Source organism: Nycticebus coucang, chromosome 21, assembly GCF_027406575.1.
Source record: "Nycticebus coucang isolate mNycCou1 chromosome 21, mNycCou1.pri, whole genome shotgun sequence".
Classification (NCBI taxonomy): Eukaryota; Metazoa; Chordata; class Mammalia; order Primates; family Lorisidae; genus Nycticebus; species Nycticebus coucang.
The window spans coordinates 3,540,191-3,563,396 of NC_069800.1; the positions used below are offsets into that span (position 1 = coordinate 3,540,191).

A 23,206-nucleotide genomic window follows, 5' to 3' on the forward strand; every position below is an offset into this window, starting at 1 on the left:
CAGGGTTTGGTGTGTACTGCTGCTTATTATAGTAGTTATTAATTTATTTAGTAACTTTTTGGAACTAATTTGGTAAAGGCTTGTATTTGTTGTCATGTGTGGCCACTGAAATCTCTACTAGGTTAGGTTAGTCTGCTGATGAATGAACAGAGATTTCCTTAAAAGTCTAGAACCAGTAAGTCTCCGAGATTTTCCCAAGGGGCTTGTGTGCGTGTTAGGGTGTACCTTCAGCACTCAGCAAGATGGTTTTATAGCTCTGCCTTAGCTTTCATTTCCTGCTTTGTGCAGAACCTCAGAATCAGACATGGATGAGAGGTTAGGGACTTCTCTGATGTTTCCTGACCATGCTCACAGTCTTAAATATGTATATGACCTTCCAGATTTCAAGGAATATGACTCATGGTCTTCCAGTTTAACAAGGAAATGTTGGAGTATTTCAGAGTTCCTATGGATATCTCATTCCTAGGCCTTTTCTATTAAGTTTTGTTTGTTTGTTTGTTTTTGAGGCAGAGCCTCAAGCTGTCACCCTGGGTAGAGTGCTGTGGCATCACAGCTCACAGCAACCTCCAGCTGCTGGGCCCAAGCGATTCTCTTGCCTCAGCCTCCCAAGTAGCTGGGACTACAGGCGCCCACCACAACGCCCAGCTATTTTTTGGTTGTAGTTGTCATTCTTGTTTAGCAGGCCCGGGCTGGATTTGAACCCGCCATCTCTGGTGTATGTGGCTGGTGCCTTAGCCGCTTGAGCTGCAGGTGCCAAGCCATCTATTGGTAAAAGGTGCCAACTTTTACCCATCGCCTCATGTAGCTGCCATGTTAAGACACTTCTTATAATTGTCTTCCACAAACACCCTTTTAGGTCAAATAGAAGCAAGCCTTTCCAGGAAGGTCTTCCATGTAACAAACAGGTCAAATAATGACAGTTCATTGGAATTGTGGCTTTGAAAGAGCTCTGGCTCCATTTTGCTCCCTCCTTTTGGTACTAGAGATGTGGGCTACTTTTTGTTGTTGTTGTTGAGTCTCACTTTATTGTCCTTGGTAGAGTGCTGTGGCGTCACACAGCTCACAGCAACCTCCAGCTCCTGGGCTTAGGCGATTCTCATGCCTCAGCCTCCCAAGTAGCTGGGACTACAGGCGCCCACCACAATGCCCAGTTGTTTTTTTGTTGCAATTTGGCTGGGGCTGGGTTTGAACCCGTCACCCTCGGTATCTGGGGCTGGTGCCCTGCCCACTGTGCCACAGGTGCCACCCAGATGTGTGCTATTTTTAAGGCTACTACTGAGCTGGGAGCAAAAGATGGTCTAGGGTAAGCTAAAACAACACAAATCTCATTGTTTTTACTGAAATTTAGCCATTTTTCCTGAATAAACACTCCTTGGGTTGCTGCATTGTGACTTTGATTAAATTTCTAGAGTTCTGAAAACATTGATTCTGGACATTTTGGCCATATTTTTGTTGTTGTTGTTGTTGTTGTTTTCATGAAGGGATGAATTTTCAGATGTCTTTACTCCACCATTTTCACTGCTGTCACCTACAACATGGTTTTCTTCCCCTTTTTTTTTTTGAGACAGAGTCTCACTTTGTTACCCTCAGTAGAGTTCTCTGGCGTCATTGCTCACAGCAACCTCTCGGGCTCAAGCGATTCTCTTGTCTCAGACAAGAGTACTTGCCTCCCGAGTAGCTGGGACTACAGGTGCCCACCACAATGCCAAGCTTTTTTTTTTTTTTTTTAGAGGCAGGGTCTTGCTCTGGCTGAAGCTGGTCTTGAACCTGTGAACCTGTGAGCTCAAGCAATCCACACACCTTGGCCTCCCATAGTGCTAGAATTACAGGTGTGAGCAACCATGCCCAGCCTACAATATGGTTTTAAATCTCTAAAGTCTCCATGGCCATGGGCTAATTAAATATTTAATCACGGGAAGTGATTGGGAAAAGGAGTAGAAAGAGAAATGTCATTCTCAAGAGGTTCTCCCAGATGAATAGATGAAGTTTAGAAAGGTATTTTATATTTAGTTGCCACAGAATTAAGGTTAAAGTAACAGCTATTTTAAACCTTTTTTCTTCAGAGAAGATAAACACAGGCTTTGCAATCAGAACTAACTTTAAATTTCAGCTTTGCTTCTAACTAGCTTAGTGGTCTAGGACAAATTATATAAACTCTCTGTGCCTCGGTTTCCTCATTTATAAAAGATAATATTTACCACGTAAGCTTATTCTGAGGACTAAATGTAAAATGCTGATCACAAACGACCGGCAGCCCAATAGATATTAGCTATATAATTGTTATTTTTATAATGTTCTGCAGAAGTACACTAATAATTGTTGAGTAGAGTTAACCTAAAGGCAGATTTTCTTTTCTCTCTCGCTATTTCTCTCTTTCGCTTTGTTTGTTTGCTTTTAAGAAAGGAAAAAAAAATCTGTTCCAGCATTTTGGAATACAAATTTGCATCAAAATTAATTTATTCGTTTTACTGATATTTAAATAAAATGATTTTTTCAACAAACATTGATTAAATATCTAGTAATTTTCAGGCACCATGCCAGGCACAGGTATGACAATGTCACTAAGTTGTGGTCCCCACTCTCGAGGGGCTGACAGTCCAGGAGACTGACGAGTGCCCAGGTGATTACAAGCACAGTAACAAAGGCTGTGATGTGAGTGCAAGTGTGTGACAAGAATTCCCTTCTCTCAGATTTATCCCTTTTTCTTTAGCTCTAAAGCCAAGGATTTGGTCCATTTTTTTCTTAATCAGATAAATTAAACCACGGATTTAAAAAAAATTTCAAAAGATGAAAGACAAACACCTCAGATTATGGAGGGTAACTGGCATAATAAACCTGGGTTGTTCCCAAAGGAAAAGTGCTTGGCAGAGTCTTAGGATAATTTAAGGGAAAAACAGAAAATGTTTTTATTTTTTTACCTACAAGTTTCATACTAAAAAACGACTATAAACTCTTTGTGGAGTTACATGTACATTGAAATACAGGTATTTTTAATTCAATTGCATTTTTCAGAATTCTCAATCGTAATCCTCTGACAACTGTTGAAGATTCATATCTTTATAAATTGCCAGCATTAAAATATCTGTAAGTATTGCGGTCATCTCATGAATCATGAGATTATTTCTGCTGTTATTTTTTATTTTCATCAAAGATTAAGTATGTTGAATTTAGGCTAAAAAGTCATAATTTAAACTTTAACTGGTTATTAAAAAAAGGTTTTTGGCAAAGAAAAGAGATTAAGAATGGATGTGTAATGAATGGGCAAGACAGCCAGCAGGGAAAGAGAACAGCAGTATTGAGGAATGTATATAAATATAATATATATAGATGCATGTAGGAATATCATTTATCCCAGAAAGCAAAAAAGAATAGATGCTTCTATTTTAAAAATAGAAAATAAAGGGCTGTGCCTGTGGCTCAAAGGAGTGGGCGCCAGCCCCATATGCCGGAGGTGGCGGGTTCGAATCCAGCCCAGCCAAAAACTGCAAAAAAAAAAAACACCTCCCCCCTAAAAAAAAAAAAAAAAGAAGTAATCCTGAGAGGTGAATCCAATAAGAAAATGGGAAGATAAATGTTAAAAAGTGTATACATTCCATTATTCGATGTCATTAATTTGATGCTGCAAATGAAGATAATTACATTTCTTCAGTAAAAGCTCTGTAATCATCTTCTATGACAAACTCTTGAGCTGGCTTGTTTTATATAGAAACAAAAATTGAAGTGCTGACATGTCCTTGAAATATGTTTTTAAGTACAGAATTTTTCTATTGGGGTTAATATCTTGACTCTTCGGACTTTCTCCTTCAGAGACATGGGAACAACACAAGCCCCACTTACAACAGTCGAGAACATCCTCATGACAACTCTTGAGTTGGAAAAACTGTAAGTTATTTTTTTCTTAGCTTTATTTTCACTTAGTACGTTTTTTAGGTTTATATTTTCTTAAGTCAGTTTTTGTGAGGTATAATTTTTATGCAGTAAAATTCACTCTTTTTAGGTGCACCAACCAATGAATTTTCACAAATGTATAATTATGTAACCACCATCACATTCCCCAAATAGAATGTTTCTGGTGCCCTAAAAAAAGCCTCTCATGTTCCTCTGCAGTCGGTCCCCTCCTCCCACCATCAGCCCCTGGCAACCACAATCTGATTTACATCCCCATACTTTTGCCTTTTCCCGACTGTCTTAGAAATGAAATCAGATGTAGTATGTAACCTTTTGTGTGAAGCTTCTTTCACTTAGCATAATTGTTTTGATATTATATTACTATTCTTGTTGTATCTGTCAGTGCAGTTAGTTCTCTCCTCATTCACAGCTTCAACCAAGCACAGATGGTAAATATTTGGTGTGGGCTGGGCGGGTGGGGGAGAGAATAAACTATAAAAAATAATATGTGTTAAAATACAGTATAGCAACAATGTACATGACCTTTACACTGTATTACATAATATTCTAAGAGTAATCTAGAGATGATTTCAAGTATACTAGAGATTATATGCAAATATTATAGCATTCACAGATTTTGGTATCTGCAGAGTCCTGGAACCAGTTCCCCACAGATAGCAAGGGACAGTGTCGTATGGCTATATCAGCTTATCCTTTCACCAATTTATGAACAATTGGGTTGTTTTCATTTTTTTGGCAATTATGAAAACTGCTAAGAACACTCATACTCATGTCTTTGTGTGAACATACGTTTTCATTTCTTTCAGGTAAGTACCTAGGGTGGGACTACTGTATCACATCCTAAGTACATATTTAACTTTTTAAGAAACTGCTAACGGGCGGCGCCTGTGGCTCAGCGAGTAGGGCGCCGGCCCCACATGCCGAGGGTGGCGGGTTCAAACCCAGCCCCGGTCAAACTGCAACAACAAAAAAAAATAGCCGGGAGTTGTGGCGGGAGCCTGTAGTCCCAGCTACTAGGGAGGCTGAGGCAAGAGAATCGCGGAAGCCCAGGAGTTAGAGGTTGCTGTGAGCCGTGTGACGCCACGGCACTCTACCCGAGGGCGGTACAGTGAGACTCTGTCTCTACAAAAAAAAAAAAAAAAAAAAAAAAAGAAACTGCTAACTTCTTTCCTAAAGCGGCTGTACTATTTTGTATTCCCACCAGCAATGTGAAAGTTGCAGTTGCTACAGGTATTCAGCGGATCCTTATTTCAGTTTTCTTGAAAAATCTACTAGTAGATGTATAGTGGAATCTCATTGTGGTTTTAATTTGCATTTCTGTAATAGTTAATGCTGTTGAATATCTATTCATGTGTAAATATCTTCTGTACTGAATTATCTGTTCAAATCCGATCCTGTAGTTTAATTGATATTTATCTTCTTGTTCAGTTTTAAGAGTACTTTTTATACTCTAGATACAAGTCTTTCAGGTATGTGTTTAGTAACTATCTTTTCTCTTTTCTCAGGTTGTGGTTTGTCTTTTCATTCTTTTTAAATTTTATGTATGTGTGTATGTATGTATGTATGTATTTATTTATTTTTTGAGACAGGAGTCTCACACTGTCACCCTGGGTTGATTGCCATGGTGTTATAAATCATAGCAACCTCAAACTCCTGGGCTCAAAACCAGAAAACTGAAATATAAGGATCTGCTGATCCTTTTGCCTCAGCCTCCCAAGTAGCTTTGTACCCACCACCATACCCACCTACTTTTTCCACTTTTAGTAAAGACGGGATCTTGCTCTTGCCCAAGCTGGTTTTAAACTCCTGAGCTCAAGCGATCCACTCACCTTGTCCTCCCAGAGTGCTAGGATTACAGGCGTGAGCCACTGTGCCTGGCCTGTCTTTTCATGCTGTTAAAAGTATTTGAGCCCAGGTTTTGTAATTTGTAATTTGAGGTTACAGCACAGGTTTTGTAATTTGTAATTTGAGGTTACGGCAAGCTATAAAGATGCCACCACACACTAGCCTGTGTGAGTGAGACCCTGTCTCAAAAAGAAAAATAAAGGAAGAAAAGGAAAGAAAACCGTAGGTGTTGTTTAGTTTCCAAATATTTGGCGATTTTTCAGATCTTTCTGTTGGTTTCTAATTTAATTTCATTATGATCAGAGAACACATATTGAATGACTTGAATTCTTTTGAATTTATTCAAATTTGTTTTATGGCCCAGAATATTGTTGCATAGCTCATTGATGCTCTATTCATGTTTTATTTTGTTTCTCCTTGTGTTTCATTTTGGGAAGTTTTAAGTTTTTGAAATAACGATTTTAATGTCCTTGCCTGCTCATTCTATCCATGTAGGTTCTGAGTTGGTTCTTATTGATTGCTTTGTTTCTTTACTATGGGTCATATTTTCTTGCTTCTTTTCATGTTTGGTAATTTTCTATTGGATCTTGGTACATGTTGCCCCATGGATCATGAGATTGTCCTATCTAGCTTATGCTAACAGGCAGTCTTCCTAATCTTGAGCAACATCTAATTATTTTCTGATACTTTTGGGTGGTTCTTTTCCTAGCCTCAAGTAGTTTCCTCATACACGTGCACCAATCAGTACTTTGCTGAACACTCAAGAGCTCCCTCTGTGTGTCTCCTGAGTTCATGTTCTGTGTGCCTCTTTTCTCTCTAGTACTCTGCTTTGAGACTTCTAGCCACCTTGGTTTTCCCAGACTCTCAGCTCCATTTCCTTAATCGAAGAGTCCACCAGTTTCCTTTCCTAGCACCATGACCTGGAAACTCTCTCAAAGAAGTAAGCTAGGGCAGCCACGGGGCTCACTTCATTTATTTCACATCTTACAGAGATCACTGTCCTTCATTGCCTGATGTCCAGTGTCTTTAAAACTGTTGTTTTGTTTCTTTTATCTGGTATTTTGGTTGTTTCTGGCCAGGGGTGCAATGTCCCTGTTATTACATCTTGGCCAGAATCTAATAATAATCTTTAAATCTGTTTTGTTTTGATCCAGGATCCGATCAGAGATCAGGCATTGCTCGTTATGTCTCTGTTTCCTTTAGTCTAAAACATTTGTCTACTTTTTCTTGGTCTTTCATGCATTGAAGAGTCTAACAGGGTTGTTTTGTAAATTCTCCCACAATCCGGATTTGTCTATTTCCTCATGATTAGATTCAGGTAAAACATTTTGAGGAAGAATACTATTAATAAATAGACGATGTGTTCTTCCTACCTCATGACTTCAGATGGCCCATAATGCTAAGTTTGATCACTTGATTACAAAGTGATATCTTCTAGAGCTCTCCATTATGAAGTTATTTTTTCCATTGTTAATTAATATGTGTAAATACATTTAATCTTAGACAAAAGTCCAAGAAGAAACAATAATAAGTAAAAATAATCTCCGGGGTGATGCTTTGAGATCAGTGAAAATCCTGCTTTCAAAACATGTTTTTACCCAACTGTGCATCAGTGAGGCAAGAGAATCGCTTAAGCCCAGAAGTTGGAGGTTGCTGTGATCTGTGATGCCATGGCACTCTACCCAGGGCGACAGCTTGAGGCTCTGTCTTAAAAAACAAACAAACCAACCAACTGTGTATCAGTGATAATCACTATCCAAATCCATTATTATTGTGTTTGCAAAGTGACACTTTTCTAATTATATCATTCCTTCTACATAGCTGGCATTATTTTATTAATATTAAAGAAGAGCTGGCCCTCTTTCCCTTTTGTGAATTCATGGATTCTTCTACTGTGAATTCATGGATTCTTCTTTATAGTAATTATGTTGTACCTGATTATCATCATTATTATTTTGAAGGCTGAAATTGTCCACATTTGGCCAATGTAATCTTCATTATTCTTCAACCCTATAAAGTGGTTTAAACTAAGCTATCATTTATGCCCACAGTAATTTCTAATATTTACCGCTCCCAACAGTAATTGAGAAAGGAATTCTAGAAGTTTGGGGCCTCCAGACTCTTCTTAGAATTCTGCCTCCTGTGTCCTCTCAACCCAAAGTGAGACAGATTTTCTTCTTCTGTCTTCTATGGGAGAAGATAATTTCTGAATGAAACTACAAATCAGTGTCACCCAATTCTAATTCCTTTTTTAAAAATTTATTATTTTAAGAGATGAGGTCTTGCTATCTTGCCTAGGCTGGTCTCAAAGTTCTGGCCTCAAGCAATCCTCCCACCTTACTCTCCTGAGTGGCTGCAACTACAATGCCCAGCTAATTAAAAAAAAAATTTTGTAGGGGCAGGGTCTTGCTATGTTGCCCAGGCTGGTCTCAAACCCTAGCACCAAGCAATCCTCCTGCTTTAGCCTCCCCTGTAGCTGGAATTACAGGTGAAAGCTACCATACCTGGCACCTCTAATCTCTATCACGTTTACTCTAGGCATACCATAACCACTGCCATGTTCACCCATCTCTCTGTCTCCTTTCCTTTGGGCTTTCTGGTTCCTACCCAACAACTGACCAGGCCATATGCCTCAAGAACTCTTTTTGCCTAGCCCTGCTGTAGTTTCAACCTCCCTCTTCTACCAACTGAAGTCATCCCTTTACCATTAATTTAATTCTCTGCGTTTCCATTTATAGGATCTTACCTAGCCATATGGCCTGCTGCCTCTGCCAATTTAAAAATAATATTGAGGTTGTCTGCAAGACAGTGAAGCTACATTGTGATGCATGTATAGGAAACAGCACAGAAGATTGTTGTGAGTTTAAATTGCTTAATGATAAATTGTTTTAATTTTTATTTTGTTTTTTAAGTTTTTAATTTGAGAATTTTTAAGCTAATGATGAAATTGCTTTATTCTTGTTTATTCGTTCAGAGTTAAACTCCCTGTATTTCTGAACTACTCCCTGGCTGAAAGTCATGTTCTCAATTATTATTACATAATTTAATAATGTAACTGTTCCACATCCATAAAGGACAGAGAGGAAGGAACGGAAGGGGGAGAGTATAACATTAGCGGCCACATACTCTGTACTGTGTCTCTGCTTGGTGTTTTGCCCCCCACCAATAACTTGTCTCTACAGCTCCTCAAAGTTTGTAACTGGTTTTATATCCATTACGTCTCAAGAGCTCTTTGCCTTATAGGACAGGTATAGATCGGGTTTTGGTTCGTTTATTTTTACAAAGAGTATAAGTGATATTTGGAGCCTGAGAGTTTCCAGTTGCATGAGCAGAAATTGCTACCTGGCCCTTCTAAAGAAACAGAGGGCTTTTCCATTCTTAGACTCTCCAACTCTGAACTTGCTCTAAATCTAAAGCATTTATATCCACAGAACAAACACTCGGGTGCTTTTTTAAGTGTTTTTCTCATATTACGTTTATTAGCACTAACTTCATCAAAATGTGACTGCTTTCATGTCCAGACAATTTGAATACAGATCTCTACCCGTGATACTAAAGTTGCGTACTTTCCAAAACAATTTTTCACATATTATATTATATTGTATTCGTCTCTTCTCCCCTGAAAGTAGGCAGAACAAACATTTTTAATCTTGTTTTACAGATGAGGAAAAACAAGATCAGAGGCGTTAAGTGCTATAGCCTATTCTCAGGCCTTCTATCCCCAAATTTGGGTTCTCCATAGCCCATGTTCCTCATTTCTCATGATGCTTACCTACTCCTCTGACCTTTAACCACTACCACAGAAACTTCTAATTCTGGACAGGAACCCAGCTACACGATGGTACACTTGTTTTTCATGCAGTTAGAAGCTTTGGATGGTTCCACAAGTAAAGCTGGGAATTATAGACATGAAACGAAAGCAAAGTGGGCATCTGACAAAAGTTGCTTTTCCCTTTCTGCATTTTAGGAAGTCAAGTAATGTTTATCTAAAATTGTTGTTACTCCTTAGATTCATTGAACATGCCACATAAGCATGTAATCTGGAAATTAAAAACCTCTTAACCTCCATCCCAGATCCCAGCCCAAATTGAGGAAAGAACCAGAATCTACCTAGTGTTTTTTCTGTGCAGAACCTCCTATTATCCGGGCTAGGATACATGAGAGCAGGGGCCAAGAAGAGGAACTGGTGGGGAGATGACAAGGCCATGTCCAGATAAGGATGTCTTAGCAATAGGATTGGGGCCTCCACATTAGCATCTCTTCTCTTGGTCCCCTTAGGGAACTGTCTTTCATCAGAGTCATCTACAAGCATGCCCCCTCTGCATCTGAGGCAGGACAGTCTGGGCTGCAGAAGGGCTGGTTCAGCCAGGAGCAGGGAGCAAGGGTCTCCCATCTTGGGCATTTACTGAGTGCTGGGCAAGTGGATTTGAGGGACCAGTGGAATAACCCCAAGTAGAGTAACTGTATGTCACATTATGGAATGTTCTGAGTAGGTAGCCACTTTTCCCAAAGATATTTTTCTCCTTTTATTATTCCATTGTATAGGTTTAAACTGGGGTTTCTTTTTTTCCTCTCTAAGTGGCACTCTTCTGTTTGCTGACTCCTAATTTCTTTGACTGGGTTATATGGCTGTGGATTGGCAAAAAGCTATGCCATCAGCCTTCCATCGTCAAAAGCAGTCTCTTCTTTTTTGACAGTTGAAGAAGCAAGTGTAGGAAATGCGGAGGGAGCGCTCATGAAGGTATTACAGGCTCGGAAGAAGCACACGAGCACCGAGCTGACCATTGAGCCAGAGGTATCCGCAAATAAAAATGGCGTCGGCTTGTCAGGCTTCACGAGTGACCAGATGGACTTCAATGATGAAAGCGATGTCATTAGTGCACTTAATTACATATTGCCTTATTTCTCAGAGGGAAATCTAGAAGATGTAGAATCAACATTATTACCATTCATTAAACTGCTTTTCTCAAATGTGCAGGAAGGAGAGAAGCCCCTAAGTCATATGAAAAACAATACAAAGGCTCAGCCTCTTGAACCTGGACCCAGCAATTCAGCTTACAAAAATAAACTGAGGAAGCTCTATTTCCTGGAAAATTTCTTAGATGCAGAAATTCAAGAAAAAATCGATGAGGTTAAAAAGAAAGAAAAAACTGCCATGCTTATGCAGTCTGGCCTTTTAGGTCCCAAACTTAAACGCCGAATCTTTCCCCAAAAAGTGGCAACTGCTGAATCACAGGAAAATAGCCTGACAGAGAGTGAGAGTGGAGACAGGGGGCTGAAGAAAGTGACGCTATTCCTCAAAGGGCCCAAGCGCCTACGGAGAAAGCTCTTACAGGAGGCAAGAATCAAGAGGAAACAGGGTACCTGGCCGACAGCGAAGAAAGTGGCCGAAGAAAGAACGCTTGGGAAACCAATCCCGAGTGAAATGACACAGTTTGACGTGGTGCAGAGGCCTCGGAAGTTTGTGGGAAGCTCCTTCCACACCGAGCCTTCCTTCACGCAGACGCACAAGGCTGCGGTCTCTTCTTTCTTCAAACAGTATATTGGCATGCCTTCTACTTCTGCCACCTCAAAATCCCTACCTGAGGTTAAAAAACAATCAAAAGACATGAGCGACACCATTTTTGTTTTAGAAGATGCAAATGCTAGAGTTAAAAGTATGGAAGCTGGTAAACCAATTGTACATTCTAGAAGAAAATACCGCTTTCATAAACCTCATTCCCATGTGGCCCACAGAACACCTGCGGCCAAACTAAGTCAAAAGTTTAGAAAAGAAACAGTGTTCCATGGACAGATGCCTGTAAAGCGGCCTCCATTCTCTGCAGTAAGGAGCCTTATAAATTCCCCGTCACATGGGGTTTTTCCACCTTCAGAAGAGCTGAGTCCTCAGGAGAATCCTTTTCCAGAATCACTTGCTCCTTCAGAATCTGTTACAGAAATCACTACTGTATCCCCTCTAGGAAATGGTATTGAAGAAAACAGTTTTATGGAAAACACTGCTATACCTGAAGAAACTATGTCTGAAAGTACAAATGATAAGAATCCTTCCGCTATAGATTCCACTGGGACTGCGTTCTTAATACCGACTGTTAAACAAATCAGTGAAACTCTGTGGGAATACCACAACACGGGCACTGACTTACCCAACATGGAAAAAAGCTTCACTTACCCATTGCTCGCGTCCCCGGGTGATCAATTTGAAATGCAGCTAAACCAGCAGCTCCGATCCCTCATCCCCAACAACGACGTGAGAAGGCTCATTTCTCACGTTATCCGGACTTTGAAAATGGACTGCTCTGAGACCCATGTGCAACTGGCCTGTGCCAAGCTCATCTCTAGAACAGGTCTCCTGATGAAGCTTCTGAGTGAGCAGCAAGAAGTAAAAGTATCCAAGGCAGAATGGGATACGGATCAGTGGAAGAGTGAGAACTACATCAAGGAGAGCACAGAAGCCCAGGCTGAACAGAAAGAGCAGGAGTCAAGTGAGGTAAGGATGACTACGGGAACATGAGACCTGGACTTTTCCATCAGTTCAGGGGTGTCCAGCCTACAGCCTGTGGGCCGCATGATGATTTTGTGAGGACTTTTTTTTCACTTATATGTGGTGTCAGATATCATGAAAAGTATGCACAGACACCCCCTCCTTTTTTTTTTTTTTTTTTTTTTTTTTTGCTAATCAGCTTTCATTAGTATTTGTGTATTTACTCTGTGGCCTAAGACAACTCTTATTCTTCCCATGTGTGGCAGAGGAAAAAAAGGTTGGATACCCTTGGTTTACAATATACCATGAAAGCATCCATGCAGCAAGGCCCGGGTAGACAAGTCCATATTTTATCTTGGCCATGTAATTTTGGCCATGACAGTGATCTCCCACTTTGCTCATTTAGAGAATGAAGCAGACAGAACACTCAAGATAAAGAAGATGTAGAACAAAATACTTAATAGTAAGATTATGTAACACATTAGATTTGCTTTGTTCTTTAAGAACCTATAAGCTACTTACTTGGGAGGGTGGAGTTTTGAATAGTTAGATCTCATTCTTTCCATCTCTTTGGTGGTTTTTTAATTATTCTTTCCCTTTTTTAGCTCACTAAAGGAGTTCCAGGATATGGCTATAACAACAAACTCATCTTGGCAATATCTGTGACTGTAATAGTGATGATTTTGATTATAATTTTCTGTCTTATTGAGGTAAGGACAATCATTCAGGTTTCCAGAATAACATCCTTGCTAATAGATTCAGTACTCATGAACTGAAAATCAAAGCCACTATCCCACCTACTATTACTTGACATTCCTCTTCAGTCACTACGACTAAGGTATGCATTGTTCTTTACTGTAATATATACCAAGGATTTTTTTAAAGTAACCCCTCTCCCAGGAGATCGCTATAGAACTGAAACCAAGATAACAAACCACTAGATTATTTGGAGAAATTAAGTTTAAGAAAGCCAAAGTTGAAGTGATAGGAAAGTTTTTCCAACCCAAAACTGTCAATAATTTTATGTACTCACCAATCACTCTCATTCTACCACTGATTTCTTTCCTTGTTGCTGAAATGACAAAAGATGTATTATCTCCACCCTCACGGAGCTGTCATTACCCTGGGGAGAAAGGACACAGCAAGAGATAGAGGTGTCATCTTATAGATTCAGGTAGCATCCTCCTTCTCCACTGTGCAAGGCATTGTCTACACAGGTTCAGTTAAAGCAGCTCAGCTAAACCTTGCACCTGGCTATTCCAAAGTGTGTCATATTTACAGTGGCCTGTTCCTGGCGCTTGCCTGTGTTTACCTTTTGTTCAATAGGCCATTTCATAATGGCCTATTACTTTACCCAACATGTAGGTGCTAGCATATTAAAAGAATGGTTTAATAAGCTGACAATCATGATTTTACCCCACCATCCAACCTAATTTACCTTATTTGATTTACTTTTTCTATTGTGGCAACCCTCTGTTCTAGCCAAAGCAGCCCACACCATATCCCAGTCACATCATGCGTATCCCTGCTTTCATCTGTGCCTTTACCCATCCAGAATTCTCTTACTAAACTCTGCCCATGGAAATCCTGTGACTCTGTTCAAATTCAAGTTCGTCTTTCTTTCTGATGCCTTCTCTGAATACTCCAGCCTGCCTGGGCCTAGTCTCTCTGTGAGGTTTGTCACCATTTCTTGGAGGATATGGTGAAGCATTTTCCCTCCCCTGAGAACTTAAAAATGTGGCAAACCATTTTCTTAAAGATGCTATCCAAGAAAGAACCCCAAGATCAGGACAGAATGAAGCAGAGGAGAGCTGTGTGGACCAAGTGGCTCCTGGTCTATCAGATGGGAGCAGAACCTGGCTGATATACGGATTAAGTGGCCCTTATCTGGATGCTCAGGATCAGAAGTGTTTCAGATATCAGATTTTTTTTCAAATTTTGGAATATTTGTATTATACTTAACCAGCTGAGCATCCCTAATCTGAACATCTAAAATCCAAAATGCTCCAGTGAGCATTTCCTTTGAGTGTCATGGTGGTGATCAGAAAGTTTCAGATCTTGGAGCATTTTGGATTTCAGGTTTTCAGATTAGGGATAATCAACCTGTTAATACAGGGACTTTGGCATCCTTGGATTTGGGTATGCTAGGCTGAGGGGAGTGGATCCTGGAATGAGTTGCCTGCAGATACCAAGGAAAGAGCCAAAGAACCATTAAACAGGATAGAATTTCTGTCTTCAGACCAGGTGTGATGGCTCATGCTTATAATCCTAAGGATTATAAGGGAGGATTATAATTGCTTGAGCTCAGGAGTTGGAGACCAGCCTGAGTGAAAGCGAGATCTCGTCTCTACTAAAAGAAAAATTAGCCAGGGGTCATGGTGTGCACCTCAAGTTCCAGGTATTCTAGAGCAATGATTTTCAACACGTGTGTCATGGCAGGATCTTAGGTATGCCGTGAAAAACTTTTTAAAGGGCGTTATTAAATTATGTTCAAAAGAAGCTCAAAGCACAGTAAGTATATTCTCTTTTTACTCTTTTATTTGATCACCATAATTTAAGTGTGCTGCCAAAGTTTAACTGTAGGTTCGAGTGTGCTGTGAAAAGGTTGAAAAACACTGCTCTAGAGGCTAAGACAAGAGGATAGGTTGAGCCCAGGAATTTGATGTTGCAATGAGCTATAGTGATGGCACTGTACTCTAGCCAGGGCAACGGAGTGAGACTGTCTCAGAAAAATAATTTATGTCTTCAGAAAATATATCTTTTAGCCAGACATGGTGGTGCATACCTGTAGTTCCAGCTACTAGGAACTAGTAGCTGAGGCAGGAGATGCTGCCTTGAGCATCTGAGATGCTGAGGCAGGAGGCTTACTTGAGCCCAAGAATTTGAGGCTACAGTGAGCTATGATCATACCAGTATACTCTACCCCAGGTGACAGAGTGAAACCCTATCTCTAATAAAAAATTATAGATAGCTGGCTCGGCACCTGTAGCTCAAGCGGCTAGGGCACAAGCCACATACAGGAGAGCTGCGGGGTGGGGGTGGGGGTGGCTGGGAGGGGGTTCGAATCCAGCCCAGGCTCGCCAAGCAACAATGACAACTATAACCAAAAAATAGCCAAGCATTGTGGTGGGCACCTGTAGTCCCAGCTACTTGGGAGGCTGAGGCAAGAGTTTGAGGTTGCCACAAAACTTAAGCCGAAGAGTTTGAGGATGCTGTGAGCTGTGACACCACAGTACTCTACCCAGGTGACACCTTTTGTTTTGTCTCAAAAAAAAAAAAAAAGGAAAGGAAAGATAGATAAATAGAAGTTATCTCACTGGGTAGGTAAGACTTGAAAGGAATGAATAAAGATTTGGAGATACTGGTCATTATGATGGATAATCATGATTGTTTTCTTCCAAAACAGATTTATTCTCATAGAAGAGCAGCAAGGACAGATGTAGAATCAGGCTCAGTCCCAAGGAGGTAAATACTGGTCTGGCGATTTAAATTAGAATTTTAGAACTAGAGAACTTAGAACTCATCTCTTTCAATCCTTCCGTTTTATAGTGAGGAAACTGCCAGAGGCAGGAAGAATACTTACCTGCCTTAGTGCTTTGCCTGGATCCAGCAAAATTAGCTCCCCAGACAAAGCTGAGTTGGACAGGAGTGGCAAGGACGAATCTGCTGCCACCAGTCCTTCAAGGGAAGGCAGGGGCGGGGGTTGTAGTTGTGCCTGTTCCTTCCGGTGGCGGGCATCGGGCCAGGCCAGAGGCCTTTTTGGAGGCTCTGGGGAAGGGGCAAGGGAGCTAGTCTCCTTCAAGGCTCCTTCAAGAATATATGAATCCTTCCTCTAGAGTGGCAGGAAAACCTACCTTCTCATTCTACTTGCTTTGGGGTCTCCATTCTCTATTTATCCAAACGTCAGAGAATTTTAACTAGAAGAAACCTTAAATAATACTTTGCCTCTTCCTTTTATAATAAGAAAACGGAGACAGAGAAAAGGAAATTACCTTCCTCCATGGTCCCAGTGCTAGTGTCAGAAAGAGGGTGGTCCCTTTCCAGCTGGGGACTTCTCCATTGATTATTCTCTACTTGGGCTGTGAGTCACATTTTATATCACAATTCAATACGCACATGCTGTGTAGACATGAGTAGATGTGGAAACAGTCTGATTTTTTGTCTATTCTGCTCATATTCAAAAAGGATATTTTGTCCTTTAAACTGATTTTACAACTACTGCAGTATGAAATAGCCTGCAGTATGAAAATAATTTTTCTAGCTGGACCCAGGCACTTGCTTGACGGGACTCGCCTGATAGGATAAAGCTTCTAGGAGAATAGAAGCACTTTATCCTTCACCCACCAGCAAAGGCTATCTGTGGTACTAGGTTTGAAAGGGACTGATGTAAAATGCTTCTGGAGAGTGAAGTACTTCTGGCCTGTGTGTTTGTACACTTTGTTCACTGTACAAGGGAACTTGGCCAATGGGGTAAGTGGGGCTGAAAATCCTCCCTGTACCTCCCACCAAGCCTTGCACAAAGGTCCCCCCAGTGACATTACGGGGCCCTCTTAAACAGACGTGGAGAGCTTCTGGAAGTCTCTCCATGAAATGATTTTCAGGATTCCAGGTCCATAATGATGTTGCCCACTGTGATTATGGACCGAACCACAGATTTAGTCCCAATAAAACGAGAGGTGTACATCGTGGGAGACCTGGGAAATGGCAGGAATCACTAATTGTCTCGTGTGTGTGTTTTTTCCCAAGGGGCTTTTTTGACTTTCTGCATAGGAGATGCTCATCGCAGAGTGAAAGCCAGGTACATTTGAGGAAGATTCAGTGCTGTGGCCAGAGAAAACAGGAGAAATGCAGAATTAATACCTGCCTTTCTCTTTTCTAGGAGGGCTTTTTCTGGTTAAGGTGTCCACTTTGGCTTAGGGATATGTACAGACCTCTCAATGCCACACGCAAGAAAAACATGGCCCAGAAGCTTCACGACAAGGAGTCTTCTGATGAGGAAGAGATTTACAAGAGGGATGCAGGGTAAATGACTGGGAACAATTTAAAATCTCATCTACAATGGCCGGGCACGGTGGCTCACGCCTGTAATCCTAGCCCTCTGGGAAGTTGAGGCAGCACGATTGCTTGAGCTCAGAGTTCAAAGCCATCCTGAGCTCTACTAAAAATAGAAAAATTAACCGAGTGTTGTGGCAGGTGCCTGTAGTCCAAGCTATTTGGGAGGCTGAGGCAGAAGAATCATTTGGACCCCATAGTTTGAGGTTACTATGAGCTGCTCACAACATCTAGCCAGGCCAGATTCCATCTCAACAAAAAATCTTATCTAAAATGAGGGGATAATGAGAAGTTTAATTGCTCCTATTTTTTCTATTTTTTATTTTTATTAAACCATAGCTGTGTACATTAGTATGATCGTGGGGCACCATACACTTGGTTCATAGATCGTTTGACACATTTTCATCACATTAGTTAACATAGCTTTTGTAGCATTTTCTTAGTTATTTTGCTAAGACCTTTACATTCCACATTTACTAGGATTCACATATACCCTTGTAAGATGCACCGCAGGTGTAATCCCATTAATGCCCCTCCCTCCCCTCCCTTTCCCTTTCACATGAAAGCTATAACCCAGTTAATTGCTCCTTTTAAGAGTAAAAGACTTGCCATTGTCTTCCTATTCCAGGGAGCGCATATCAACAGCAACACCTGTGGATTCGGCTGCTGAAGGTGGTGAGGAAAGTGAGACCGCGCCAGAAGGGGAGGACGAAGAGTGATCCAGCCTGCCTAAGGCCACCTGCAAACTGTACTTTCTAATGTTGGCATCTCGGCATTGCTTGTAAGATACTTATTATTCACACACAAAAAATGTATACAGTCTATTGTCAATTCCAGCCAGCTGGTAAGAAACTTAAATGTTAATAGTTAAATATTTATACACGCAAAACAAGGGCCAGAGTAAAGAAAAGCAGGACTGAAGCCAGAGACTGTCAAGCTGGCCAACACCTCCACAAGCGGCATTGTGGGCAGAGGACGCACGGGGGCTCCCCCACCTCATTTCCCAGTCTAGTCAGTCTCCGGGAAGCTGAAAATACATCATCCTGGAGAGAGGGAGCCAATTTCTAAATCAAATACAGTTGTTCTGGGGCTCTCTCCCCTTGTCCATTAAGAACCAGTCCTTTACAACATACTTGACCTCTTGCCCTGAGGGGACCTTCCACCTGCTGCCACCTCTCAGAGGGTGGGTGGGGTTGCCAGAAATGTTTGGATCACTAAGCCGACCTGCACTGTTGCATCAAGTCCTCTGTTTTCTCCCATGCTCCCAAATTCATGCGTGAATGTGTGTCCTTTACCCTTTAAATCTGGTGGAAAATTCAAAAATTTTTTTTTGTTGGTTTTTTCTTTTTAAAAATCTCAACCCTTGGATAGCTACTAGGCCAATTCACTGTCCCTCAGATGGTTGGAGGGCCAGACTATAGTTTAAAAAAAAAAAAAAACTTAACAAATTCCTATGCACACTGCACATACCTTATTTTGAAGTACAAAAACAAAACGGGGACAAATACAATCACACCGCTTCTTGTGGCCCGCGGGCCGCAATTTGAGGATGCCTGGTCTAGGGAGATAGAGAAGTAGAACCCATGCTTGCCAGTGAAGAGTCAACAATGACAATAATACTGGGGATGATGGCTGCTACAGTTTATTAGGCACCAGCTTGGGCCAGCATAATACGAAGCTCTTTAGTTACACTGTTAAGTCACAAGGACCAAAACGCCACATGCCAGCTCAAACTCTGCAAGGGCGTGGAGTGTTATGAGTGTTGGACATAAACAGGAAGCTAACAGTAAACCAAGACTAGAGATCTTGTACTGCTGGGCCTCCCAGACTCTGGGCCAGGATTCCAGGCAAATCCAGGTTCCTATTTTGTCACAATTACATTATTTCCAATTGGGTACACAAAGTGAGACTTACGTAAAACACTATCTCAACTTTGTACAATACTTGTTAACCTCAAATGCTACCGTACTGTACTTCTATTTTTTGTTTTAGAGATAGAGTCTCACTTTGTCACCCTTGGTAGAGTACCATGGCATCACAGCTCACAGCAACCTCCAGGTCTTGGGCTTAGGCGATTCTCTGGCCTCAGCCTGCCGAGTAGCTGGGACTATAGGCACCCGCCACAATGCCCGGCTGTTTTTTGCAGTTTGGCTGGGGCCGGGTTCAAACCCTCCACCCTCGGTATATGGGGCTGGCGCACCCCCTACTGTACTTCTAAATTAAAACTCCCCAAAGTGAGATTCTACTTTGCCCAGCTCTTCAGTGAGACCTGAGAGGTAGAGAGAGGGGGACACAAGGCCAACAGCTACTAAATGAATGAAAATCCTCACTGATTCCTATGAAAACTGTCAGAGAAATGAGAAATTTTATAACAGATGAAGAAATGAGGCAATATATGATTAGAGCAAAAATAATACGGAAAAGAAATGTAGCGGTTCGGAAGAAAGAAGGTTACATGGCCTAGGGAAAATCCTTGAAGAAAATGGAATTTTGCTGGAGGATCCGTCTTTAGGTAGTTCACTCACTCACACACTGTAGGTAGTTCACTCACTCACACACTGGTGAGTTCTCGGAGGCTTCAGTTCCTCCAACGGGCCTGTGCACACGCTATTTGATTGAAGGTTCTCATGACTTGATGGTGGGCCTCCTCCAGAGTGAGTGGTCTAAGAGACAGAGACAGAGCCAGGCAGAAGTTAACCTTTTCATGACCTAGCCTCAGAAGACCTCTGCCACATAACATGAATAGAGGTCAGTCCCTAAATGCGGCCCACATTCAAGGGGAGGGAATTTAGACTTCACCTTTCGGAGAAAGAAGAATCAAAGAGCTTGTGGACTATATTAAAACTACTTGCATATACAAAAAAGCAAAAAAAAAAAAAAAGAATGGAAGAGAAAGTATCCAATGTACTCAGCCCTACTATGAAACTAATTTATGGCTTTCACATGAAAGCTATAACCCAGTTATAACCTAAGAATGGGGGAAAGGGAGGGGAGGGAGGGGGAGGTGGGTGGAGGGAGGATGACTGGTGGGATTACACCTGCGGTGCATCTTATAAGGGTATATGTGAAATTTAGTAAATGTAGAATGAAATTGTCTTAACACAATAACTAAGAAAATGCCAGGAAGGCTATGTTAATCAGTGTGATGAAAATGTGTCAAATGGTGTATAAAACCAGTGTATGGTGCCCCATGATCGCAATAATGTACACAACTATGATTTAATAAAAAAAAAAAAAAATAGAGTAGATGGATGTGGCTGTTTGACAAGCATGGAGGCAGCTTCTTCTGCCCCACCCTCCTTCATGGACCAAGGAAGGAAGAGAAGAGCAGCGAGAACAAGTCTTTGGCTCTCCAGGTAAAGGTATATGAAAGCAATAAGAAATAATCAATCTCCAAAGATGAAATAGTAAAATACATGCTACATAGGATTAAAGAATGGAGTCCATCTGTCACTGGGCTTTAGCCCATTTTGCAGCTTACCAAGTCCCACCACCCTCCTGACACCCGCCCAGCCTCTGTCACCCTCCACACACCCACATGTGCTACTGCTGCATTTATCACGATGGAAGTAGGAGTCATGAGTGTTCTTGAGTTAGGATCAGGGTTGATAGTGTAAATGTTCCACTTATTAGGAGGATGGATAGTAGGATGACGGCCAGGGTTACTTCATATGAGATAGTTTGTGCTACTGCTCGTTGTGCTCCAATTAGTGCGTATTTTAAGTTTGATGCTCATCCCGATCACAGGATTGAGTATACAGCTAGGCTGGATGTGGCTAGGATAAATAGTACGCCCAGGTTGATGTTGATCAGGGGGTATGGGATTGGTAGTGGGGTTCATATGATAAGGGCAATGGATAAAGCTAGGGTTGGGGCAATTACATATAGTAGGGATGAGGATGTTAGGGGTTGTAGGGGTTCTTTGATAAATAGTTTTATTGCGTCGGCAGATGGTTGGAGGAGGCTGTTTGGGGCAACAACGTTGGGTCCTTTACGAAGTTGTATGTAGCCCAAGATATTTCATGCAGGGTGTTGTCTTTTCTTTTTCTTTTTTTTTTTTTTTTTTTTTTTTTGTAGAGACAAAGTCTCACTTTATGGCCCTTGGTAGAGTGCCGTGGCTTCACACAGCTCACAGCAACCTCCAACTCCTGGGCTTAAGGGATTCTCTTGCCTCAACCTAACAAGTAGCTGGGACTACAGGCGCCGCCACAACGCCCGGCTATGGGTGTTGTCTTTTCAATTGTGGATATTATACTGGGATTGATCCATGTCTGTACTGTTTATGCATTCATACCTTCTTGCTATAAATAAAAGTTACTGTTTCCCTGTAACTTAGAAAATTACATAATCTGATATCCTAATGTTAGTTTAATTCATAACTTCCCAAACAAACTAAGTTTATCTTACAGAAGTAGAAAACTATTTAAAAATTGATCTGGGGTCAGGCACGCTGGCTCACACCTATAATCCTAGCACTTTGGGAGGCTGAGGTGGGTGGACTGTTTGAGCTTGTGAGTTTGAGAACTGACTGAGCAAGAGCAAGAACCCTCTCTACTAAAAATAGAAAAACTAACTAGCTAGCCATGGTGGTAGAAGCCTATAGTCCAAGCTACTCTGGAAGCTGAGGCAAGAGGATCATTTGAGCCCGAGAGTTGAAGTTGCTATAAGCTATGACACCACAGCACTCTACCCAAGGTGAATACAATGAGACTCTGTCTCCAAAAAATTATTGTTATTATTATTATAAAATAAAAATTAATCTGGGAGCTTAAACATATTAACAGTAAAAGAAATATAAGCCTGAGACCAAAAGGGTATGAATATGATTTTAGTTAATATTTATAATATAATTTAATTTCTTATTTATTTATGCTTGTGATTTATAAAGTGCCCCATAATTGTCTGTGGTTACTTTGAAGAAAATGTTTACTAAGTGGAAAAGCTCATAAACATGAATAAAAAGTAATTTCCAATAATAGTTTTTGGTGTTCTTGGTTTAACTGGCCCGTTGTGGGCTATGCTAGAGAAATAAGATGCTTGGAGAGATGTTGCTCAATGTGAAGACGTGGGTCCATTACTAAGGTGACAAAAAGTCATATTTGTGATGCCCATATCCAGCAAAATCCCTACTCCGTGTAACCAGAGATTCACCCACAGTGCAGGTGGAGGCACAGTGCTGGCTGAATTCCCTTTATCGAACTCAGTGTCCAGAATCCAAGTTCTAAAGCCAGTTGGATCTGTCCTCACTGGAAAGCAGATTCTTTGCAAACTCCCAGATCTGCATCCTCATAATGGCTGACAGAGTGAACCTAGGGGAGCCCAGGACACAAATTCGGAAGCTGAATTTCTCAGCGTAGCCTTTCAGATCCTGTTTGATACACCCATAGTGGTCACTCCAAAGGTCATCAGAAATGATGAGGACCTCATTACCTTTGTCAACATCCAAGGTCCTATCTGCTGTGGAAGAAAAATGAGTGGCTCAGCAAACGGGCAGACTGAAGATGAACTCTTCATTTTGCAAAGGCTCCAGCATCTCATTCACTTAAACTTCATTAATTCTTTCCTCCTAAATCAGAAATCTTCCTAGTGAATCTTTCCTGAACTCCTGACTAGGGCCATTATCCTACCAGAAAGATTTTGTACATTTGTCTCCTTTATAGCAAGGCTTTCTGTTTATAGCAAATGACATTATCTAAAGTTTTTTTTTTTTTTTCTTTAACATGTAAGATCCATAGGGCAGGGACTATGGACATTGTTTGCTTTCCAATTTAATATATATGATGGCTCAGATATACATCCTATCAAAATATAAACATTCCATATGTACTTTGAAGAAAACAAAATTTTATTTATTGCAGAATAATATAGAAATTTAACACTTGTTTCCTTGCATTTCCATCTCATCCTGCTGGCTAGACA

At 41.0% G+C, this 23,206-nt stretch overlaps 1 protein-coding gene across 10 annotated transcripts in view; it reads left to right on the forward strand.

Moving 5' to 3' along the window:
- Nucleotides 1-22,064, forward strand: part of LOC128573771 (leucine-rich repeat-containing protein 37A2-like) — a 120,783-nt gene extending 98,719 nt beyond the window's left edge. For 5 of the 10 annotated variants that reach the window (XM_053574160.1, XM_053574161.1, XM_053574159.1 and 2 more), the window contains 9 exons: nt 3,013-3,084; nt 3,808-3,882; nt 8,493-8,611; nt 10,452-12,241; nt 12,841-12,945; nt 15,642-15,700; nt 16,982-17,033; nt 17,115-17,257; nt 17,916-22,064. In XM_053574160.1, the coding sequence (XP_053430135.1) occupies nt 3,013-3,084; nt 3,808-3,882; nt 8,493-8,611; nt 10,452-12,241; nt 12,841-12,945; nt 15,642-15,700; nt 16,982-17,033; nt 17,115-17,257; nt 17,916-18,006 (2,506 nt within the window). In that variant the 3' untranslated portion in view covers nt 18,007-22,064. Of the gene's footprint in view, nt 1-3,012; nt 3,085-3,807; nt 3,883-5,065; nt 5,140-6,368; nt 6,695-8,492; nt 8,612-10,451; nt 12,242-12,840; nt 12,946-15,641; nt 15,701-16,981; nt 17,034-17,114; nt 17,258-17,915 lie in introns of those variants that run through there. The other 5 variants (XM_053574165.1, XM_053574167.1, XM_053574166.1 and 2 more) reach the window with 5 other exon arrangements.
- The last annotated feature ends 1,142 nt before the right edge of the window (nt 22,065-23,206 follow it).